The sequence below is a fragment of the Panulirus ornatus genome, chromosome 4 (genome assembly GCF_036320965.1).
Source record: "Panulirus ornatus isolate Po-2019 chromosome 4, ASM3632096v1, whole genome shotgun sequence".
Classification (NCBI taxonomy): Eukaryota; Metazoa; Arthropoda; class Malacostraca; order Decapoda; family Palinuridae; genus Panulirus; species Panulirus ornatus.
Window position 1 is genome coordinate 34,708,889 of NC_092227.1, and position 21,330 is coordinate 34,730,218.

The 21,330-nt window shown below is 42.1% G+C and overlaps 1 protein-coding gene across 1 annotated transcript in view; it reads right to left on the reverse strand.

The window, feature by feature from the left end:
- LOC139764766 (DE-cadherin-like) overlaps positions 1-21,330 on the reverse strand; it is a 117,984-nt gene that overhangs the window by 78,399 nt on the left and 18,255 nt on the right. Inside the window, exons 2-3 of the mRNA XM_071691637.1 lie at positions 16,315-16,509; positions 13,377-13,573 (exon numbers count right to left, since the gene is read on the reverse strand). Of these exons, the coding sequence (XP_071547738.1) occupies positions 13,377-13,573; positions 16,315-16,509 (392 nt within the window). The remainder of the gene's footprint in view (positions 1-13,376; positions 13,574-16,314; positions 16,510-21,330) is intronic.

A 21,330-nucleotide genomic window follows, 5' to 3' on the forward strand; every position in this document is an offset into this window, starting at 1 on the left:
TTTCTCACATGAATCAGCCACCAGCGCTGTATCATCAGCGAACAAGTACTGACTCACTTCTCAAGCTCTGTCATCCACAAGAGACAGCATATTGCCCCCCTTTCCAAAACCCTTGCATTCACCTCCCTAACAACCCAATCCATAAACAAATACCACAATCATCGAGACATCACACACCCCTGCCGCAAACCTACATTCACTGAAAACTAATCACTCTCCTCTCTTCCTACACCTACACATGCCTTACATCCTCAATAAACACTTTTCACTATTTCTAACAACTTTCCTCCCACACCATATATTCTTAATACCTTCCTCAGAGCATCTCTATGAACTCTATCATATGCCTTCTCCAGATCCATATATGCTACAAAAAAATCCATTTGCTTTTCTAAGTATTTCTCAAATACGTTCTTCAAAGCTAACACCTGATCCACACATCCTCTACCACTTCTAAAACCACACTGCTCTTCCCCAATCTGATGCTCTGTACATGCCTTCACCCTCTCAATCAATACCCTCCCATATAATGTCCCAGGAAGACTCAACAAACTTACATCTATGTAATTTGAGCACTTACCTTTGTCCCCTTTGCCTTTGTAGATTGGCACTAGGCAAGCATTCCGTCAATCCTCAGGTACCTCAACAGAAATCATACATTCATTAAATAACCTTACCAACCAGCCAAAAATACAGTCACCCCCTTTTTTAATAAATTCCACTGCAATAACATCCAAACCCGCTCCTTTGCCGGCTTTTAGCTTCTGCAAAGCTTTTACTACCTCTTCTCTGTTTACCAAATCATTTTCCCTAACCCTCTCACTTTGCACACCATCTCGACCAAAACACCCTATATCTGCCACTCTATCATCAAACACATTCAAGAAACCTTCAAAATACTCACTCCATCTCCTTTTCACATCACCACTACTTGTTATCACCTCCCCATTAGCCCTCTTCACTGAAGATCCCATTTCATCCCATGTCTTACGCACTTTATTTATATCCTTCCAAAAAATCTTTTTATTCTCCCAAAAATATTACTGATACTCTCTCACCCCAACTCTCATTTGCCCTCTTTTTCACCTCTTGCACCTTTCTCTTGACCTCCTGCCTCTTTCTTTTATACATCTCCCAGTTATTTGCATTATTTTCCTGCAAAAATCGTCCAAATGCCTCGCTCTTCTCTTTCACTAATAATCTTACTTATTCATACCACCACTCACTACCCTTTCTAATCTGCCCACCTCCTACGCTTCTCATGCCACAAGCGTCTTTTGCGCAAGCCATCCCTGGGGATAAGGGAGAAAGAATTCTTCCCACGCATTAATCACGTGTCGTAGAAGGCGACAAAAGGGGACCACAGCGGGGGGGGCAAGAAAACCTCCCCTCATTGAATTTTAACTTTCTAAAGGGGAAACAGAGGAAGGAGTCACGCTGGGAGTGGTCATCCTCCTCGAAGGCTCAGATTGGCATGTCTAAATGTGTGTGAATGTAACCAAGATGAGAAAAAAGGAGAGATAGGTAGTAGGTTTGAGGAAAGGAACCTGGATGTTTTGGCTCTGAATGAAACGAAGCTCAAGGGTAAAGGGGAAGAGTGGTTTAGGAATGTCTTGGGAATAGAGTCAGGGGTTAGTGAGAGGACAAAAGCAAGAGAAGGAGTAGCACTACTCATGAAACAGAAGTGGTGGGAGTATGAGATAGAGTGTAAAAAAGTAAACTCTTGATTGATATGGGTAAAACTGAAAACTGATGGAGAGAGATGGGTGATTATTGGTGCACAAGTACCTGGGCATGAGAAGAAAGATCATGAGAGCAGGTGTTTTGGGAGCAGCAGAATGAGTGTGTTAGTGGTTTTGATGCACAATACCGGGTTATAGTGAAGGGTGATTTGAATGCAAAGGTGGGTAATGCGGTAGTTGAGGGAATAATTGGTATACATGGGGTGTTCAGCGTTGTAAATGGAAATGAGGAAGTGCTTGTAGATTCATGTACTGAAAAAGAACTGGTGATTGGGAATACCTGATTTAAAAAGAGATATATATATATATATATATATATATATATATATATATATATATATATATATATATATATATATATATATATATATATATATATATATATATATATATATATATATATAAGTATATGTATGTAAGTAGGAGAGATGGCCAGAGACCGTTATTGGATTACGTGTAAATTGATAGGCGCGCCAAAGAGAGACTTTTGCATGTTGATGTGTTATGAGGTGAAACTGGAAGGATGTCTGATCATCATCGAGTGGAGGCGAAGGTGAAGATTTGTAGAGGTTTTCAGAAAAGAGGAGAGAATGTTGGGCTGAAGAGAGTGGTGAGAGTAAGTGAGCTTAGGAAGTAGACTTGTGTGAGGAAGTACCAGGAGAAACTGAGTACAGAATGGAAAAAGGTAAGAGGAAAGGAGGTAAGAGGAGTGGGGGAGGAATGGGATCTATTTAGGGAAGCAGTGATATATTTATATATATATATATATATATATATATATATATATATATATATATATATATATATATATATATATATATATATACATATATATAATCGCTTTAAAAAGCGAAATATACATAATTATACTTATGTAAGTAGGAGAGATGGCCAGAGAGCGTTATTGGATTACGTGTTAATTGACAGGCGCGCGAAAGAGAGACTTTTGGATGTTAATGTGCTGAGAGGTGCAACTGGAGGGATGTCTGATCATTATCTTGTGGAGGGTAAGGTGATGATTTGTATGGGTTTTCAGAAAAGAAGAGTGAATGTTGGGGTGAAGAGGGTGGTGAGAGAAAGTGAGCTTAGGAAGGAGACTTGTGTGAGGAAGTACCAGGAGAGACTGAGTACAGAATGGAAAAAGGTGAGAACAATGGAAGTAAGGGGAGTGGGGGAGGAATCGGATGTATTTAGGGAATCAGTGATGGATTGCGCAAAAGATGCTTGTGGCATGAGAAGAGTGGGAGGTGGGTTGATTAGAAAGGGTAGTGAGTGGTGGGATGAAGAAGTAAGAGTATTAGTGAAAGAGAAGAGAGAGGCATTTGGACGATTTTAGCAGGGAAAAAATGCAATTGAGTGGGAGATGTATAAAAGAAAGAGACAGGAGGTCAAGAGAAAGGTGCAAGAGGTGAAAAAAAGGGCAAATGAGAGTTGGGGTGAGAGAGTATCATTAAATTTTAGGGAGAATAAAAAGATGTTCTGGAAGGAGGTAAATAAAGTGCGTAAGACAAGGGAGCAAATGGGAACTTCAGTGAAGGGCGCAAATGGGGAGGTGATAACAAGTAGTGGTGATGTGAGAAGGAGATGGAGTGAGTATTTTGAAGGTTTGTTGAATGTGTTTGATGATAGAGTGGCAGATATAGGGTGTTTTGGTCGAGGTGGTGTGCAAAGTGAGAGGGTTAGGGAAAATGATTTGGTAAACAGAGAAGAGGTAGTAAAAGCTTTGCGGAAGATGAAAGCCGGCAAGGCAGCAGGTTTGGATGGTATTGCAGTGGAATTTATTAAAAAAGGGGGTGACTGTATTGTTGACTGGTTGGTAAGGTTATTTAATGTATGTATGACTCATGGTGAGGTGCCTGAGGATTGGCGGAATGCGTGCATAGTGCCATTGTACAAAGGCAAAGGGGATAAGAGTGAGTGCTCAAATTACAGAGGTATAAGTTTGTTGAGTATTCCTGGTAAATTATATGGGAGGGTATTGATTGAGAGGGTGAAGGCATGTACAGAGCATCAGATTGGGGAAGAGCAGTGTGGTTTCAGAAGTGGTAGAGGATGTGTGGATCAGGTGTTTGCTTTGAAGAATGTATGTGAGAAATACTTAGAAAAGCAAATGGATTTGTATGTAGCATTTATGGATCTGGAGAAGGCATATGATAGAGTTGATAGAGATGCTCTGTGGAAGGTATTAAGAATATATGGTGTGGGAGGCAAGTTGTTAGAAGCAGTGAAAAGTTTTTATCGAGGATGTAAGGCATGTGTACGTGTAGGAAGAGAGGAAAGTGATTGGTTCTCAGTGAATGTAGGTTTGCGGCAGGGGTGTGTGATGTCTCCATGGTTGTTTAATTTGTTTATGGATGGGGTTGTTAGGGAGGTGAATGCAAGAGTTTTGGAAAGAGGGGCAAGTATGAAGTCTGTTGGGGATGAGAGAGCTTGGGAAGTGAGTCAGTTGTTGTTCGCTGATGATACAGCGCTGGTGGCTGATTCATGTGAGAAACTGCAGAAGCTGGTGACTGAGTTTGGTAAAGTGTGTGGAAGAAGAAAGTTAAGAGTAAATGTGAATAAGAGCAAGGTTATTAGGTACAGTAGGGTTGAGGGTCAAGTCAATTGGGAGGTGAGTTTGAATGGAGAAAAACTGGAGGAAGTGAAGTGTTTTAGATATCTGGGAGTGGATCTGGCAGCGGATGGAACCATGGAAGCGGAAGTGGATCATAGGGTGGGGGAGGGGGCGAAAATTCTGGGAGCCTTGAAGAATGTGTGGAAGTCGAGAACATTATCTCGGAAAGCAAAAATGGGTATGTTTGAAGGAATAGTGGTTCCAACAATGTTGTATGGTTGCGAGGCGTGGGCTATGGATAGAGTTGTGCGCAGGAGGATGGATGTGCTGGAAATGAGATGTTTGAGGACAATGTGTGGTGTGAGGTGGTTTGATCGAGTAAGTAACGTAAGGGTAAGAGAGATGTGTGGAAATAAAAAGAGCGTGGTTGAGAGAGCAGAAGAGGGTGTTTTGAAATGGTTTGGGCACATGGAGAGAATGAGTGAGGAAAGATTGACCAAGAGGATATATGTGTCGGAGGTGGAGGGAACGAGGAGAAGAGGGAGACCAAATTGGAGGTGGAAAGATGGAGTGAAAAAGATTTTGTGTGATCGGGGCCTGTACATGCAGGAGGGTGAAAGGAGGGCAAGGAATAGAGTGAATTGGAGCGATGTGGTATACCGGGGTTGACGTGCTGTCAGTGGATTGAATCAGGGCATGTGAAGCGTCTGGGGTAAACCATGGAAAGCTGTGTAGGTATGTATATTTGCGTGTGTGGACGTAGGTATATACATGTGTATGGGGGTGGGTTGGGCCATTTCTTTCGTCTGTTTCCTTGCGCTACCTCGCAAACGCGGGAGACAGCGAGCAAAGCAAAAAAAAAAAAAAAAAAAATATATATATATATATATATATATATATATATATATATATATATATATATATATATATATATATATATATATATATATATATATGTATATATATACATGTATATATGTATATATATATATATATATATATATATATATATATATATATATATATATATATATATATATATATATATATATATATATATATATATATATATATAGATATATATATATATATATATATTTTTTTTTTTTTCAAACTATTCGCTATTTCCCGCAATAGCGAGGTAGCGTTAAGAACAGAGGACTGGGCCTTTGAGGGAATATCCTCACCTGGACCTCTTCTCTGTTCCTTCTTTTGGAAAATTAAAAAAAAAAAAAAAAAAAAAAAAAACGAGAGGGGAGGATTTCCAGCCCCCCGCTCCCTTCCCTTTTAGTCGCCTTCTACGACACGCAGGGAATACGTGGGAAGTATTCTTTCTCCCCTATCCCCAGGGAATATTCCTCGCGTGTCGTAGAAAGCGACTAGAGGGGACGGGAGCGGGGGGCCGGAAATCCTCCCCTCCTTGTATTAACTTTCTAAAATGGGAAACAGAAGAAGGAGTCACGCGGGGAGTGATCATCCTCCTCGAAGGCTCAGAGTGGGGTGCCTAAATGTGTGTGGATGTAACCAAGATGTGAAAAAAGGAGAGATAGGTAGTATGTTTGAGGAAAGGAACCTGGATGTTTTGGCTCTGAGTGAAACGAAGCTCAAGGGTAAAGGGGAAGAGTGGTTTGGAAATGTCTGGGGAGTGAAGTCAGGGGTTAGTGAGAGGACAAGAGCAAGGGAAGGAGTAGCAATACTCCTGAAACAGGAGTTGTGGGAGTATGTGATAGAATGTAAGAAAGTAAATTCTCGATTAATATGGGTAAAATTGAAAGTTGATGGAGAGAGGTGGGTGATTATTGGTGCATATGCACCTGGGCATGAGAAGAAAGATCATGAGAGGCAAGTGTTTTGGGAGCAGCTGAATGAGTGTGTTAGCGGTTTTGATGCACGAGACCGGGTTATAGTGATGGGTGATTTGAATGCAAAGGTGAGTAATGTGGCAGTTGAGGGAATAATTGGTATGCATGGGGTGTTCAGTGTTGTAAATGGAAATGGTGAAGAGCTTGTAGATTTATGTGCTGAAAAAGGACTGATGATTGGGAATACCTGGTTTAAAAAGCGAGATATACATAAGTATACTTATGTAAGCAGGAGAGATGGCCAGAGAGCGTTATTGGATTACGTGTTAATTGACAGGCGTGCGAAAGAGAGACTTTTGGATGTTAATGTGCTGAGAGGTGCAACTGGAGGGATGTCTGATCATTATCTTGTGGAGGCTAAGGTGAAGATTAGTATGGGTTTTCAGAAAAGAGGAGTGAATGTTGGGGTGAAGAAGGTGGTGAGAGTAAGTGAGCTTGGGAAGGAGACCTGTGTGGGGAAGTACCAGGAGAGACTGTGTACAGAATGGAAAAAGGTGAGAACAATGGAAGTAAGGGGAGTGGGGGAGGAATGGGATGTATTTAGGGAATCAGTGATGGATTGCGCAAAAGATGCTTGTGGCATGAGAAGAGTGGGAGGTGGGCTGTTTAGAAAGGGTAGTGAGTGGTGGGATGAAGAAGTAAGAGTATTAGTGAAAGAGAAGAGAGAGGCATTTGGACGATTTTTGCAGGGAAAAAATGCAATTGAGTGGGAGAAGTATAAAAGAAAGAGACAGGAGGTCAAGAGAAAGGTGCAAGAGGTGAAAAAAAGGGCAAATGAGAGTTGGGGTGAGAGACTATCAGTAAATTTTAGGGAGAATAAAAAGATGTTCTGGAAGGAGGTAAATAGGGTGCGTAAGACAAGGGAGCAAATGGGAACTTCAGTGAAGGGCGTAAATGGGGAGGTGATAACAAGTAGTGGTGATGTGAGAAGGAGATGGAATGAGTATTTTGAAGGTTTGTTGAATGTGTCTGATGACAGAGTGGCAGATATAGGGTGTTTTGGTCGAGGTGGTGTGCAAAGTGAGAGGGTTAGGGAAAATGATTTGGTAAACAGAGAAGAGGTAGTAAAAGCTTTGCGGAAGATGAAAGCCGGCAAGGCAGCAGGTTTGGATGGTATTGCAGTGGAATTTATTAAAAAAGGGGGTGACTGTATTGTTGACTGGTTTGTAAGGTTATTTAATGTATGTATGACTCATGGTGAGGTGCCTGAGGATTGGCGGAATGCGTGCATAGTGCCATTGTACAAAGGCAAAGGGGATAAGAGTGAGTGCTCAAATTACAGAGGTATAAGTTTGTTGAGTATTCCTGGTAAACTATATGGGAGGGTATTGATTGAGAGGGTGAAGGCATGTACAGAGCATCAGATTGGGGAAGAGCAGTGCGGTTTCAGAAGTGGTAGAGGATGTGTGGATCAGGTGTTTGCTTTGAAGAATGTATGTGAGAAATACTTAGAAAAGCAAATGGATTTGTATGTAGCATTTATGGATCTGGAGAAGGCATATGATAGAGTTGATAGAGATGCTCTGTGGAAGGTATTAAGAATATATGGTGTGGGAGGCAAGTTGTTAGAAGCAGTGAAAAGTTTTTATCGAGGATGTAAGGCATGTGTACGTGTAGGAAGAGAGGAAAGTGATTGGTTCTCAGTGAATGTAGGTTTGCGGCAGGGGTGTGTGATGTCTCCATGGTTGTTTAATTTGTTTATGGATGGGGTTGTTAGGGAGGTAAATGCAAGAGTCCTGGAAAGAGGGGCAAGTATGAAGTCTGTTGGGGATGAGAGAGCTTGGGAAGTGAGTCAGTTGTTGTTCGCTGATGATACAGCGCTGGTGGCTGATTCATGTGAGAAACTGCAGAAGCTGGTGACTGAGTTTGGTAAAGTGTGTGGAAGAAGAAAGTTAAGAGTGAATGTGAATAAGAGCAAGGTTATTAGGTACAGTAGGGTTGAGGGTCAAGTCAATTGGGAGGTGAGTTTGAATGGAGAAAAACTGGAGGAAGTGAAGTGTTTTAGATATCTGGGAGTGGATCTGTCAGCGGATGGAACCATGGAAGCGGAAGTGGATCATAGGGTGGGGGAGGGGGCGAAAATTTTGGGAGCCTTGAAAAATGTGTGGAAGTCGAGAACATTATCTCGGAAAGCAAAAATGGGTATGTTTGAAGGAATAGTGGTTCCAACAATGTTGTATGGTTGCGAGGCGTGGGCTATGGATAGAGTTGTGCGCAGGAGGATGGATGTGCTGGAAATGAGATGTTTGAGGACAATGTGTGGTGTGAGGTGGTTTGATCGAGTAAGTAACGTAAGGGTAAGAGAGATGTGTGGAAATAAAAAGAGCGTGGTTGAGAGAGCAGAAGAGGGTGTTTTGAAATGGTTTAGGCACATGGAGAGAATGAGTGAGGAAAGATTGACCAAGAGGATATATGTGTCGGAGGTGGAGGGAACGAGGAGAAGAGGGAGACCAAATTGGAGGTGGAAAGATGGAGTGAAAAAGATTTTGTGTGATCGGGGCCTGAACATGCAGGAGGGTGAAAGGAGGGCAAGGAATAGAGTGAATTGGAGCGATGTGGTATACAGGGGTTGACGTGCTGTCAGTGGATTGAATCAAGGCATGTGAAGCGTCTGGGGTAAACCATGGAAAGCTGTGTAGGTGTGTATATTTGCGTGTGTGGACGTGTGTATGTACGTGTGTATGGGGGTTGGGCCATTTCTTTCGTCTGTTTCCTCGCGCTACCTCGCAAACGCGGGAGACAGCGACAAAGTATAAAAAAAAAAAAAAAAAAAAAAAAAAATATATATATATATATATATATATATATATATATATATATATTTATCCCTGGGGATAGGGGATTAAGAATACTTCCCACGTATTCCTTGCGTGTCGTAGAAGGCGACTAAAAGGGGAGGGAGCGGGGGGCTGGAAATCCTCCCCTCTCGTTTTTTTTTTTTTTTTTTCAATTTTCCAATAGAAGGAATAGAGAATTGGGCCAGGTGAGGGTATTCCCTCAAAGGCCCAGTCCTCTGTTCTTAACGCTACCTCGCTAATGTGGGAAATGGCGAATAGTTTGAAAGAAAAAGAAAATATATATATATGGGAAACAGAAGAATGAGTCACGCGGGGAGTGCTCATCCTCCTCGAAGGCTCAGACTGGGATGTCTAAATGTGTGTGTATGTAACCAAGATGTGAAAAAAGGAGAGATAGGTGGTATGTTTGAGGAAAGGAACCTGGATGTTTTGGCTCTGAGTGAAACGAAGCTCAAGGGTAAAGGGGAAGAGTGGTTTGGGAATGTTTTGGGAGTAAAGTCAGGGGTTAGTGAGAGGACAAGAGCAAGGGAAGGAGTAGTACTACTCATGAAACAGGAGTTGTGGGAGTATGTGATAGAATGTAAGAAAGGAAATTCTCGATTAATATGTGTAAAACTGAAAGTTGATGGAGAGAGATAGGTGATTATTGGTGCACATGCACCTGGCCATGAGAAGAAAGATCATGAGAGGCAAGTGTTTTGGGAGCAGCTAAATGAGTATGTTAGTGGTTTTGATGCACGAGACCGGGTTATAGTGATGGGTGATTTGAATGCAAAGGTGAGTAATGTGGCAGTTGAGGGAATAATTGGTATACATGGGGTGTTCAGTGTTGTAAATGGAAATGGTGAAGAGCTTGTAGATTTATGTGTTGAAAAAGGACTGGTGATTGGGAATACCTGGTTTAAAAAGCGAGATATACATAAGTATACGTATGTAAGTAGGAGAGATGGCCAGAGAGCGTTATTGGATTATGTGTTAATTGACAGGCGCGCGAAAGAGAGACTTTTGGATGTTAATGTGCTGAGAGGTGCAACTGGAGGGATGTCTGATCATTATCTTTAGGAGGCTAAGGTGAAGATTTGTATGGATTTTCAGAAAAGAGGAGTGAATGTTGGGGTTAAGACAGTGGTGAGAGTAAGTGAGCTTGGGAAGGAGACTTGTGTGAGGAAGTACCAGGAGAGACTGAGTACAGAATGGAAAAAAGTGAGAACAATGGAATAAGGGGAGAGGGGGAGGAATGGGATATATTTAGGGAATCAGTGATGGATTGCGCAAAAGATGCTTGTGGCATGAGAAGAGTGGGAGGTGGGTTGATTAGAAAGGGTAGTGAGTAGTGGGATGAAGAAGTAAGATTATTAGTGAAAGAGAAGAGAGAGGCATTTGGACGAGTTTTGCAGGGAAAAAATGCAATTGAGTGGGAGATGTATAAAAGAAAGAGACAGGAGGTCAAGAGAAAGGTGCAAGAGGTGAAAAAAAGGGCAAATGAGAGTTGGGGTGAGAGAGTATCATTAAATTTTAGGGAGAATAAAAAGATGTTCTGGAAGGAGGTAAATAAAGTGCGCAAGACAAGGCAGCAAATGGGAACTTCAGTGAAGGGCGCAAATGGGGAGGTGATTACAAGTAGTGGTGATGTGAGAAGGAGATGGACTGAGTATTTTGAAGGTTTGTTGAATGTGTTTGATGATAGAGTGGCAGATATAGGGTGTTTTGGTCGAGGTGGTGTGCAAAGTGAGAGGGTTAGGGAAAATGATTTGGTAAACCGAGAAGAGGTAGTAAAAGCTTTGCGGAAGATGAAAGCCGGCAAGGCAGCAGGTTTGGATGGTATTGCAGTGGAATTTATTAAAAAAGGGGGTGACTATATTATTGACTGGTTGGTAAGGTTATTTAATGTTTGTATGACTCATGGTGAGGTGCCTGAGGATTGGCGGAATGCGTGCATGGTGCCATTGTATAAAGGTAAAGGGGATAAGAGTGAGTGCTCAAATTACAGAGGTATAAGATTGCTGATTATTCCTGGTAAATTATATGGGAGGGTATTGATTGAGAGGGTGAAGGCATGTATAGAGCATCAGATTGGGGAAGAGCAGTGTGGTTTCAGAAGTGGTAGGGGATGTGTTGATCAGGTGTTTGCTTTGAAGAATGTATGTGAGAAATACTTAGAAAAGCAAATGGATTTGTATATAGCATTTATGGATCTGGAGAAGGCATATGACAGAGTTGATAGAAATGCTCTGATTAAGGTATTAAGAATATATGGTGTGGGAGGCAAGTTGTTAGAAGCAGTGAAAAGTTTTTATCGAGGATGTAAGGCATATGTACGTGTAGGAAGAGAGGAAAGTGATTGGTTCTCAGTGAATGTAGGTTTGTGGCAGGGGTGTGTGATGTCTCCATGGTTGTTTAATTTGTTTATGGATGGGGTTGTTAGGGTGGTGAATGCAAGAGTGTTGGAAAGAGGGGCAAGTATGAAGTCTGTTGTGGATGAGAGAGCTTGGGAAGTGATTCAGTTGTTGTTCGCTGATGATGCAGCGCTGGTGGCTGACACATGTGAGAAACTGCAGAAGCTGGTGACTGAGTTTGGTAAAGTGTGTGAAAGAGGAAAGTTAAGAGTAAATGTGAATTAGAGCAAGCTTATTAGTTACTGTAGGGTTGAGGGTCAAGTCAATTGGGAGGTAAGTTTGAATGGAGAAAAACTAGAGGAAGTAAAGTGTTTTAGATATCTGGGAGAGGATCTGGCAGCGGATGGAACCATGGAAGCGGAAGTGGATCATGGGGCGGGGGAGGGGGCGAAAATCCTGGGAGCCTTGAAGAATGTGTGGAAGTTGAGAACATTATCTCGGAAAGCAAAAATGGGTATGCTTGAAGGAATAGTGGTTCCAACAATGTTGTATGGTTGCGAGGCGTGGGCTATGGATAGAGTTGTGCGCAGGAGGATGGATGTGCTTGAAATGAGATGTTTGAGGACAATGTGTGGTGTGAGGTGGTTTGATCGAGTAAGTAACGTAAGGGTAAGAGAGATGTGTGGAAATAAAAAGAGCGTGGTTGAGAGAGCAGAAGAGGGTGTTTTGAAATGGTTTGGGCACATGGAGAGAATGAGTGAGGAAAGATTGACCAAGAGGATATATGTGTTGGAGGTGGAGGGAACGAGGAGAAGTGGGAGACCAAATTGGAGGTGGAAAGACGGAGTGAAAAAGATTTTGTGTGATCGGGGCCTGAACATGCAGGGGGGTGAAAGGAGGGCAAAGAATAGAGTGAATTGGATCGATGTGGTATACCGGGGTTGACGTGCTGTCAGTGGATTGAATCAGGGCATGTGAAGCATATATATATATATATATATGTATATAGTGAAATAGTGAAGAGAACTAAAAGATTCTTAGTGTCAATGGGAGGCTTTGTCTTAAGTGTGTTTTATTATTTCTTTTCTAACTTAAGGAATTTATCAATGAAATTTCCAATTGAATGTATCTTCTCAAACTCATCAATAAATTCTGGACTGGAAATACGTAAAGCCGTAAGGAACATGGATTGAAATGATGATGTTAACTCTGTCATCTCAACACAACAGAGCTAAATTATCGTGCGCTTAAGCAAATAAGATCAATTGGAAGTCTTCATCAACACAGCAATCACTTCCTTAGACAGTGGTTTGTCTTGTCTCACACATGTATAGGAACAGGAATTGCTGGGTAGAAATAACCTCTAAGAAATGTGAAGTGCATAAGGAAAACGGGTACTGTTATGTTCCATGTTTTAGAAAACGAATTCTGTTTGTCCAGGCACAAAAATAAGGATTACTACCATAGTGGAAAACCATGACTCCGCACGAGTAAAGTAAGGAAGTTTAGCGTGTGGCAAGAACCAAGACTAAAGACATCTGGCTTCGCCCTGGCATATAAATTATTCACCCTCACATTCCCTGCTGAGATTCTGGCAAGAGAACAAACCGCATCTCGTAGTGGAGGACTGGCCCGCTAGACTCTGAGGTCATTTGTTCTCTAATTTTCGGTCATTTTTTGGGTAATACACAACCATTTCAAATGCCCATCACATTCCATACAGGTCTTCCTGCGTCCCTGAATAAGGTATGCACAACCAAGGAAACGGAGAAGCAAGAAAGGGAAATAAATGAAGTAGATGCAGTGCACTAGCGCAAGATGTAACAAGTGAGAAAATAAACTGAGCCATGATACGTGACATATCTTCATGTTGCTGTGGAGTAACAGAGGAGGGTACAATGTGACAGGTATATCTGATGAGAAACAATATTATTTACATCATGTACTTACTAAGCTCGGTGTTCTCTTTACCTCATATCAAATATGTTTGAATAACTAATGCTCCTGCAGAGTTGTTTTAGCATCTTTAGATACTGACCTCTTAGATGAGAGTGACTCGGACCAGAGCTGGGATCGTTTCTCACCTGGCACAGAGTGTGACAACCTCTGTGTTTTCTGTGGTGTTCTCGGGGATAGCTGGGTGGAGGGGCTTCTGGCTGACCACGGAGGGGGGCAGCTCGCCGGAGGATACGACCTGGATATTCACAGGCGCTATGGACCAGAGGGGAGGAGTCCCACTGTCCACCGCGCGGACCCTCATCTCAAAGGTTCTGGTGGTGTCCTGCGCAGGAGGCGAAGAATTCGGAAAGTGGGTCAGTTTCCTCGTCATCAGCAAGGGATGAATTAAGCTGAGGGTTAATATCATCCAATTGAATCGACAGAGATATTCCTGAGGGTTAAAGTCTTGCGAATGAATATATTGTAACTCTCCTGAGATATTAATCATCAAAGTTATCTAAAATGATAAACGGAAATACACCTTAGGATTAATGTGCCCTAGATTAAAAGAAAATGGATTTGTATGTAGCATTTATGGATCTGGAGAAGGCATATGATAGAGTTGATAGAGATGCTCTGTGGAAGGTATTAAGAATATATGGTGTGGGAGGAAAGTTGTTAGAGGCAGTGAAAAGTTTTTATCGAGGATGTAAGGCATGTGTACGTGTAGGAAGAGAGGAAAGTGATTGGTTCTCAGCGAATGTAGGTTTGCGGCAGGGGTGTGTGATGTCTCCATGATTGTTTAATTTGTTTATGGATGGGGTTGTTAGGGAGGTAAATGCAAGAGTTTTGGAAAGAGGGGCAAGTATGAAGTCTGTTGGGGATGAGAGAGCTTGGGAAGTGAGTCAGTTGTTGTTCGCTGATGATACAGCGCTGGTGGCTGATTCATGTGAGAAACTGCAGAAGCTGGTGACTGAGTTTGGTAAAGTGTGTGGAAGAAGAAAGTTAAGAGTAAATGTGAATAAGAGCAAGGTTATTAGGTACAGTTGGGTTGAGGGTCAAGTCAATTGGGAGGTGAGTTTGAATGGAGAAAAACTGGAGGAAGTGAAGTGTTTTAGATATCTGGGAGTGGATCTGGCAGCGGATGGAACCATGGAAGCGGAAGTGGATCATAGGGTGGGGGAGGGGGCGAAAATTCTGGGGGCCTTGAAGAATGTGTGGAAGTCGAGAACATTATCTCGGAAAGCAAAAATGGGTATGTTTGAAGGAATAGTGGTTCCAACAATGTTGTATGGTTGCGAGGCCTGGGCTATGGATAGAGTTGTGCGCAGGAGGATGGATGTGCTGGAAATGAGATGTTTGAGGACAGTGTGTGGTGTGAGGTGGTTTGATCGAGTGAGTAACGTAAGGGTAAGAGAGATGTGTGGAAATAAAAAGAGCGTGGTTGAGAGAGCAGAAGAGGGTGTTTTGAAGTGGTTTGGGCACATGGAGAGAATGAGTGAGGAAAGATTGACCAAGAGGATATATGTGTCGGAGGTGGAGGGAACGAGGAGAAGAGGGAGACCAAATTCGAGGTGGAAAGATGGAGTGAAAAAGATTTTGTGTGATCGGGGCCTGAACATGCAGGAGGGTGAAAGGAGGGCAAGGAATAGAGTGAATTGGAGCGATGTTGTATACCGGGGTTGACGTGCTGTCAGTGTATTGAATCAGGGCATGTGAAGCGTCTGGGGTAAACCATGGAAAGTTGTGTAGGTATGTATATTTGCGTGTGTGGACGTATGTATATACATGTGTATGGGGGGGGGGGGTTGGGCCATTTCTTTCGTCTGTTTCCTTGCGCTACCTCGCAAACGCGGGAGACAGCGACAAAGTATGATAAAAAATAAAAAAAAAAGATTAAAAGAAACATACCTGAGGGTTAATGTCTTCCAAATCAATAAACAGAAATACATCTGAGCGTTGATGCCTCCTAGATGACACGTTTGTGAGACAATAATCATAGTTTTTCGATGATTCTAAGAAAACAATAGAGCTACACTAACACTAATAGTGTTGTCAAAACGTGGCTGCAGTTATAAAATGTCTTTTAAAACTGAATATCTAACACTTCTTCAATAGCTTTTTTTGTTGTTGCTGTTGTTTCGTGTAAATTGTCGGCAAAAATGCAACATGCCCTAAAAAAATAGTAATTTGCCTATACTTCTCTAAACAAGAGAAAATACATCAATCAGAATAGTTAAGACTTATTCTATAAATAAAGCTGATAATCCAAAGAATGGAAGAAATGATTGACTGAAAATACACGAAAAGATACAAACAAATCATCAGATCAAGTGTGGCATTCATAAAGGAGAGAACATCTTTATTAGGCCGGGTTGTCTTGTGGACCTTGACTTCTTTCATGAAGACTCTCTGCCTCACACTCACCTGAGCTGCTGCCACTCAGCTCTCCAATAACTCACTCACTCAGTCTAATACATAAAAACCGACAAGACGTCACTCAAACGACTCTTTTTCTTGACACTAAATTTTTCTGCGGTGAGTATTACACGCTAACCTCGTCTAATGATGAAATTTCATTGTAGGTACTTTAGGTAGGTAGATAGTCTCTCCCCTTCTCTCTGTAGTGAGCCAGCACTTCGCAGGTTGTCATGTTTCACTCCTTAGACTCAGGCTGCTGTCTTTACTTTTCTACCTTATTTACACTAGAGCTGCTGGCATTCTGTCCGCGCGAATAGACTCTCTTCACCTGACACATAACATGACAACTACATGCAACTCACACGACCCGTTCTTCGTAAGTCGAGCTTGCGGTGAGTACGACTTATCAGTTCTCCAAATTTGGCAAAATCTTATCGTAAGCATTCGTAACTCTCTCTCTCTCTCTCTCTCTCTCTCTCTCTCTCTCTCTCTCTCTCTCTCTCTCTCTCTCTCTCTCTCTCTCTCTCTCTCTCTCTCTCTCTCTCTCTCTCTCTCTCTCTCTCTCTCTCTCTCTCTCTCTCTCTCTCTCTCTCTCTCTCTCTCTCTCTCTCTCTCTCTCTCTCTCTCTCTCTCTCTCTCTCTCTCTCTCGTCGTAACACTCACCAGGGCACCAGTAAGTGACCGCTGAAGGGACATGACGCCGGTGAAAGGCTCCAGGGAGAAGTAGGCCAGGTGGTCGGGGTGACCCTCCAGGTGGTAGGTCACACGAGCGTTGGGGCCAGAGTCCAAGTCAGAGGCCGTGACCCTCAGCACTGGCATAGCGGTGCTATGGTCATTAGCCAGTGTCTGGTCGTAGCGCTATCAATTCAAAACAGGTTATTATGGGTAAAGACATCCAACATGTTTTGAATAGCTTATGCCAATAATTACGGGTTAGAATAAAGTGAATGTTCTCCATGCAAAGTTTGACAACTCAAGAAGAAGGCAACGGATCACCAAATATAACTTTTCGCAAAGTTGTTTAAATGACACACCAGCAAGCGGCTATCTTAGCTAAATATCCTCCAAAAGGCATTTACACCTAAAGGATAAGAATGAAGAGGGTTTGGTGAGGTAGATTTATGATTCAGAAAAGCTTTGGTAGCAGTGGTGATGCGTGACGTAGGTAAAAGGAACCTAGACCTTAAGATTTAAAAGAAAGTACAAAGAAGAGTAGAGATAGGGCTAAAACATATGCCAGGTCTGTGCAGATAACGTGGATGATGGTCAGTTGTAGGAACGATAGCATCAAAACCTAAAGCCGCTAACTCAAAATGCACTGAAAAACAACTGGTGTAAAACACGAAAGTGCTCTCCACCCACTACACTAGCAAACCTTGTGCTCATCTGGGTTAAAGATTTGCTATCATGGTCCCTTAAACTGCGTCTCCGGAGTATCGCCTGCGTACAAGAGGCTTATGTTTCAACCCTATCTATGTACATTTCCTTAGTATTTCCTTCAGAAATGATAAAAAACACGTATAAATTTCCAATCTATCTATTCCTTTGCACATCTTAAAACGTATCCCTAATCTTATTGCCAACGTTATAAAAGAATGATAATTACACCACGACCCCTTTCTAGGAACAGTCCCGAGGTTATCATAATCTCTTTCTTGTAGCTCCTACAGCAGATATTTATTAATTATACTTTGTCGCTGTATCCCGCGCTAGCGAGGTAGCGCAAGGAAACAGACGAAAGAATAGGCCAACCTACCCACATACACATGTATATAAATACACGTCCACACACGCACATATACATACCTATACATCTCAACGTATACATGGACATATACACATATACACGTGTACATAATTCATACTGTCTGCCCGATCTTCATTCCCGTCGCCACCCCGCCACACATGAAATGACAGCCCCTTTCCCCCGCATGTGCGCGAGGTAGCACTAGGAAAAGGCAACAAGGACTACACTCATTCACACTCACAGACTGGCTGTCATGTATAATGCGCCGAAACCACACCTCCTTTTCCACATCCAGGCCCCAAAAAACTTTGGATGGTTTACCCCAGACGCTTCACATGCCCTGGTTAAATCCATTGACAGCACGTCGACACCAGTATACCAAATCGTTCCAATTCACTCTACTCCTTGCACGCCTTTCACCCTCCTGCACGTTCAGGCCCCGATCACAAAAAATCTTTTTCACTCCATCTTTCCACCTCCAATTTGGTCTCCCACTTCTCGTTCCCTATACCTCTGACACATATATCCTCTTTGTCAATCTTACCTCAATCATTCTCTCCACGTGACCAAACCATTTCAAAACACCCGCTTCTGCTCTCTCTACCTCACTTTTTTATTACCACACATCTCTCTTACCCTTTCATTACTTACTCGATCAAACCACCTCACACCACATATTGTCCTAAAACATCTCACTTCCAGCACATCCACCCTCCTCTGCACAACTCTATCTATAGCCGACGACTCGCAACCATATAACGTTGTCGGAACCACTATTCCTTAAAACGTACCCATTTTGCTTTCCGAGATGACTTTCTCGCCCTCCACACATTTCTCAACGCTTCCAAAACTTTCGCCCCTTCCCCACCCTATGACTCACTTCCGTTTCCATGATTCCATCCGCTGCCAAATCCACTCCCAGATATCTAAAACACTTCACTTCCTCCAGTATTTCTCCATTCACACTCACCTCACAACTGACTTATCCCTCAACCCTACTGTACCTAATAACCTTGCTCTTATTCACATCTACTATCAGCTTTCCTCTTTCACACACTTCACCAAACTCAGTCACCAGCTTCTGCAGTTTCTCACCCAAATCAGCCACCAGCGATGTATCATCAGCGAACAACAACTGACTCACTCCCCAAGCTCTCTCATCCAAAACAGACTGCATACTTGCCCCTCTTTCCAAAACTCTTGCATTCACCTTCCTAACAACCCCATCCATAAACAAATTAAAAGAAACATGGAGACATCACACACCCATGCCGCAAACCAACATTCACTGGGAACCAGTCACTTTCATCTCTTCCTATTCATGCACATGCCTCACATCATAGATAAAAACTTTTCATTGCTCTTGCCTCCCACACCGTATATTTTTGATACCATCTACACAGCATCTCTATTAACTCTATCATATGCTTTCTCCAGATCCATAAATGCTACATACAAATCCATTTGCTTTTCTAAGTATTTTTCACATACATCCTTTAAAGCAAACAACCGATCCACACATCCTCGACCACTTCTTAAACCACACTGCTCGTCCCCAGCCTGATGCTCTGTACATGCCTTCACCCTCTCAGTCAATACCCTTCTACATAATTTCCCAGGAATACTTAACAAATTTATACCTCTGTAATTTGAGCACTCACCTTCATCCCCTTTTCCTTTGTACAAAGGCACTATGCAAACATTCCGCCAATCCTCAAGCACCTCACCATGAGTCACACATACACTGAATAATTTTACCAAACAGGAAACAACAAAGTCATCTCCTTTTTTGATAAATTCCATTGCAGTACCATCCAAACCCGCTGCCTTGCCGGCTTTCATCTTCCGCAAGGCTTTTACTACTTCTCTATTTACCAAATCATTTTCCCTAACCCTCTCACTTTGCACACCACCTCGACCAAAACACCCTATATATGCCACTCTATCGTCAAACACATTCAACAAACCTTCAAAATACTCATTCTATCTCCGTCTCATATCACCACTACTAGTTATCACCTCCTCATTAGCCCTCTTCACTAACGTTCACATTTCTTCCTCTGTCCCACGCACCTTATTCATCTCCTTCCAAAAACATCCCTTCACCCTCCCTAAAATCTAATGATACTCTCCCACCTCAACTCTCACCTGCCCTCATTTTCACTTCCTGCACCCCTCTCTTGAATCCCCCCCCCCCCCCACACACACACAGAAACACACCTCCCTGTTATTTTTACTACTTCCCCGCAAAAACCGTCCAATTGCCGCTCCCTTCCCTTTCACCAAGATTTCTACTTCTTCATCCCTTCACTCACTATCTTTTCTAATCTATCCATATATATATATATATATATATATATATATATATATATATATATATATATATATATATATATATATATATATATATTTATCTATTTATTTACTTTATTTTCCTTTGTCCCTGCCTCCCGCGTTAGCGAGGTAGCGCAAGGAAACAGACGAAAGTATGGCCCAACCCACCCACATACACATGTATATGCATACACGTCCACACACGGAAATATACATACCTATACATCTCAATGTACACATAAACATACACACACAGACATATACATATATACACATGTACATAATTCATACTGTCTGCTTTTATCTATTCCCATCGCCACCTCGCCACAGTTGGAATAACAACCCCCTCCCCCCTCATGTGTGCGAGGTAGCGCTAGGAAAAGACAACAAAAGCCCCATTCGTTCACACCCAGTCTCTAGCTGTCATGCAATAATGCACCGAAACCACAGCTCTCTTTCCACATCCAGGCCCCAAAAAACTTTCCATGGTTTACCCCAGACGCTTCACATGCGCTGGTTCAATCCATTGACTGCACATCGACCCAGTATACAACATCGTACCAATTCACTCTATTCCTTGCACGCCTTTCACCCTCCTGCATGCTCAGGCCCCGATCACTCAAAATCTTTTTCACTCCATCTTTCCACCTCCAATTTGGTCTCCCATTTCTCCTCGTTCCCTCCACCTCTGACACATATATCCTATTGGTCAATCTTTCCTCACTCATTCTCTTCATGTAAACAAGCCATTTCAAAACACCCTATTCTGCTCTCTCAACCACACTCTTTTTATTCCCACACATCTCTCTTACCCTTACATTACTTATTCGATCAAACCACCTCACACCACATACTGTCATCAAACATCTCATTTCCAACACATGCACCCTCCTGCGCACAACTCTATCCATAGACCACGCCTCGCAACCATACAACATTGTTGGAACAACTATTGCTTCAAACATACCCATCTTTGCTTTCCGAGATAATGTTCTCGACTTCCAAACATTCTTCAAGGCTCCCAGAATTTTCGCCCTCTCCCCCACCCTATGATTCACTTCCGCTTCCATGGTTCCATCAGCTGCCAGATCCACTCCCAGATATCTAAAACACCTTCCTTCCTCCAGTTTTTCACCACTTAAAGTTACCTTATATATATATATATATATATATATATATATATATATATATATATATATATATATATATATATATATATATATATATATATATATATATATATATATATATATATATATATATATATATATATATATATATATATATATATATATGTATTTAATTATACATATTTTGCTTTGCCGCTGTGTCCCGCGTTAGCGAGGTAGCGCAAAGAAACAGACGAAAGAAATGGCCCAACCCACCCACATACACATGTATATACATACACGTCCACACACGTAAATATACATACCTATACATCTCAATGTACACATATATATACACACACAGACATATACATATATACACATGTACATAATTCATACTGTCTGCCTTTATTTATTCCCATTGCCACCCCGCGAAACATGGAATAACAACCCCCTCCCCCCTCATGAGTGCGGGGTAGCGATAGGAAA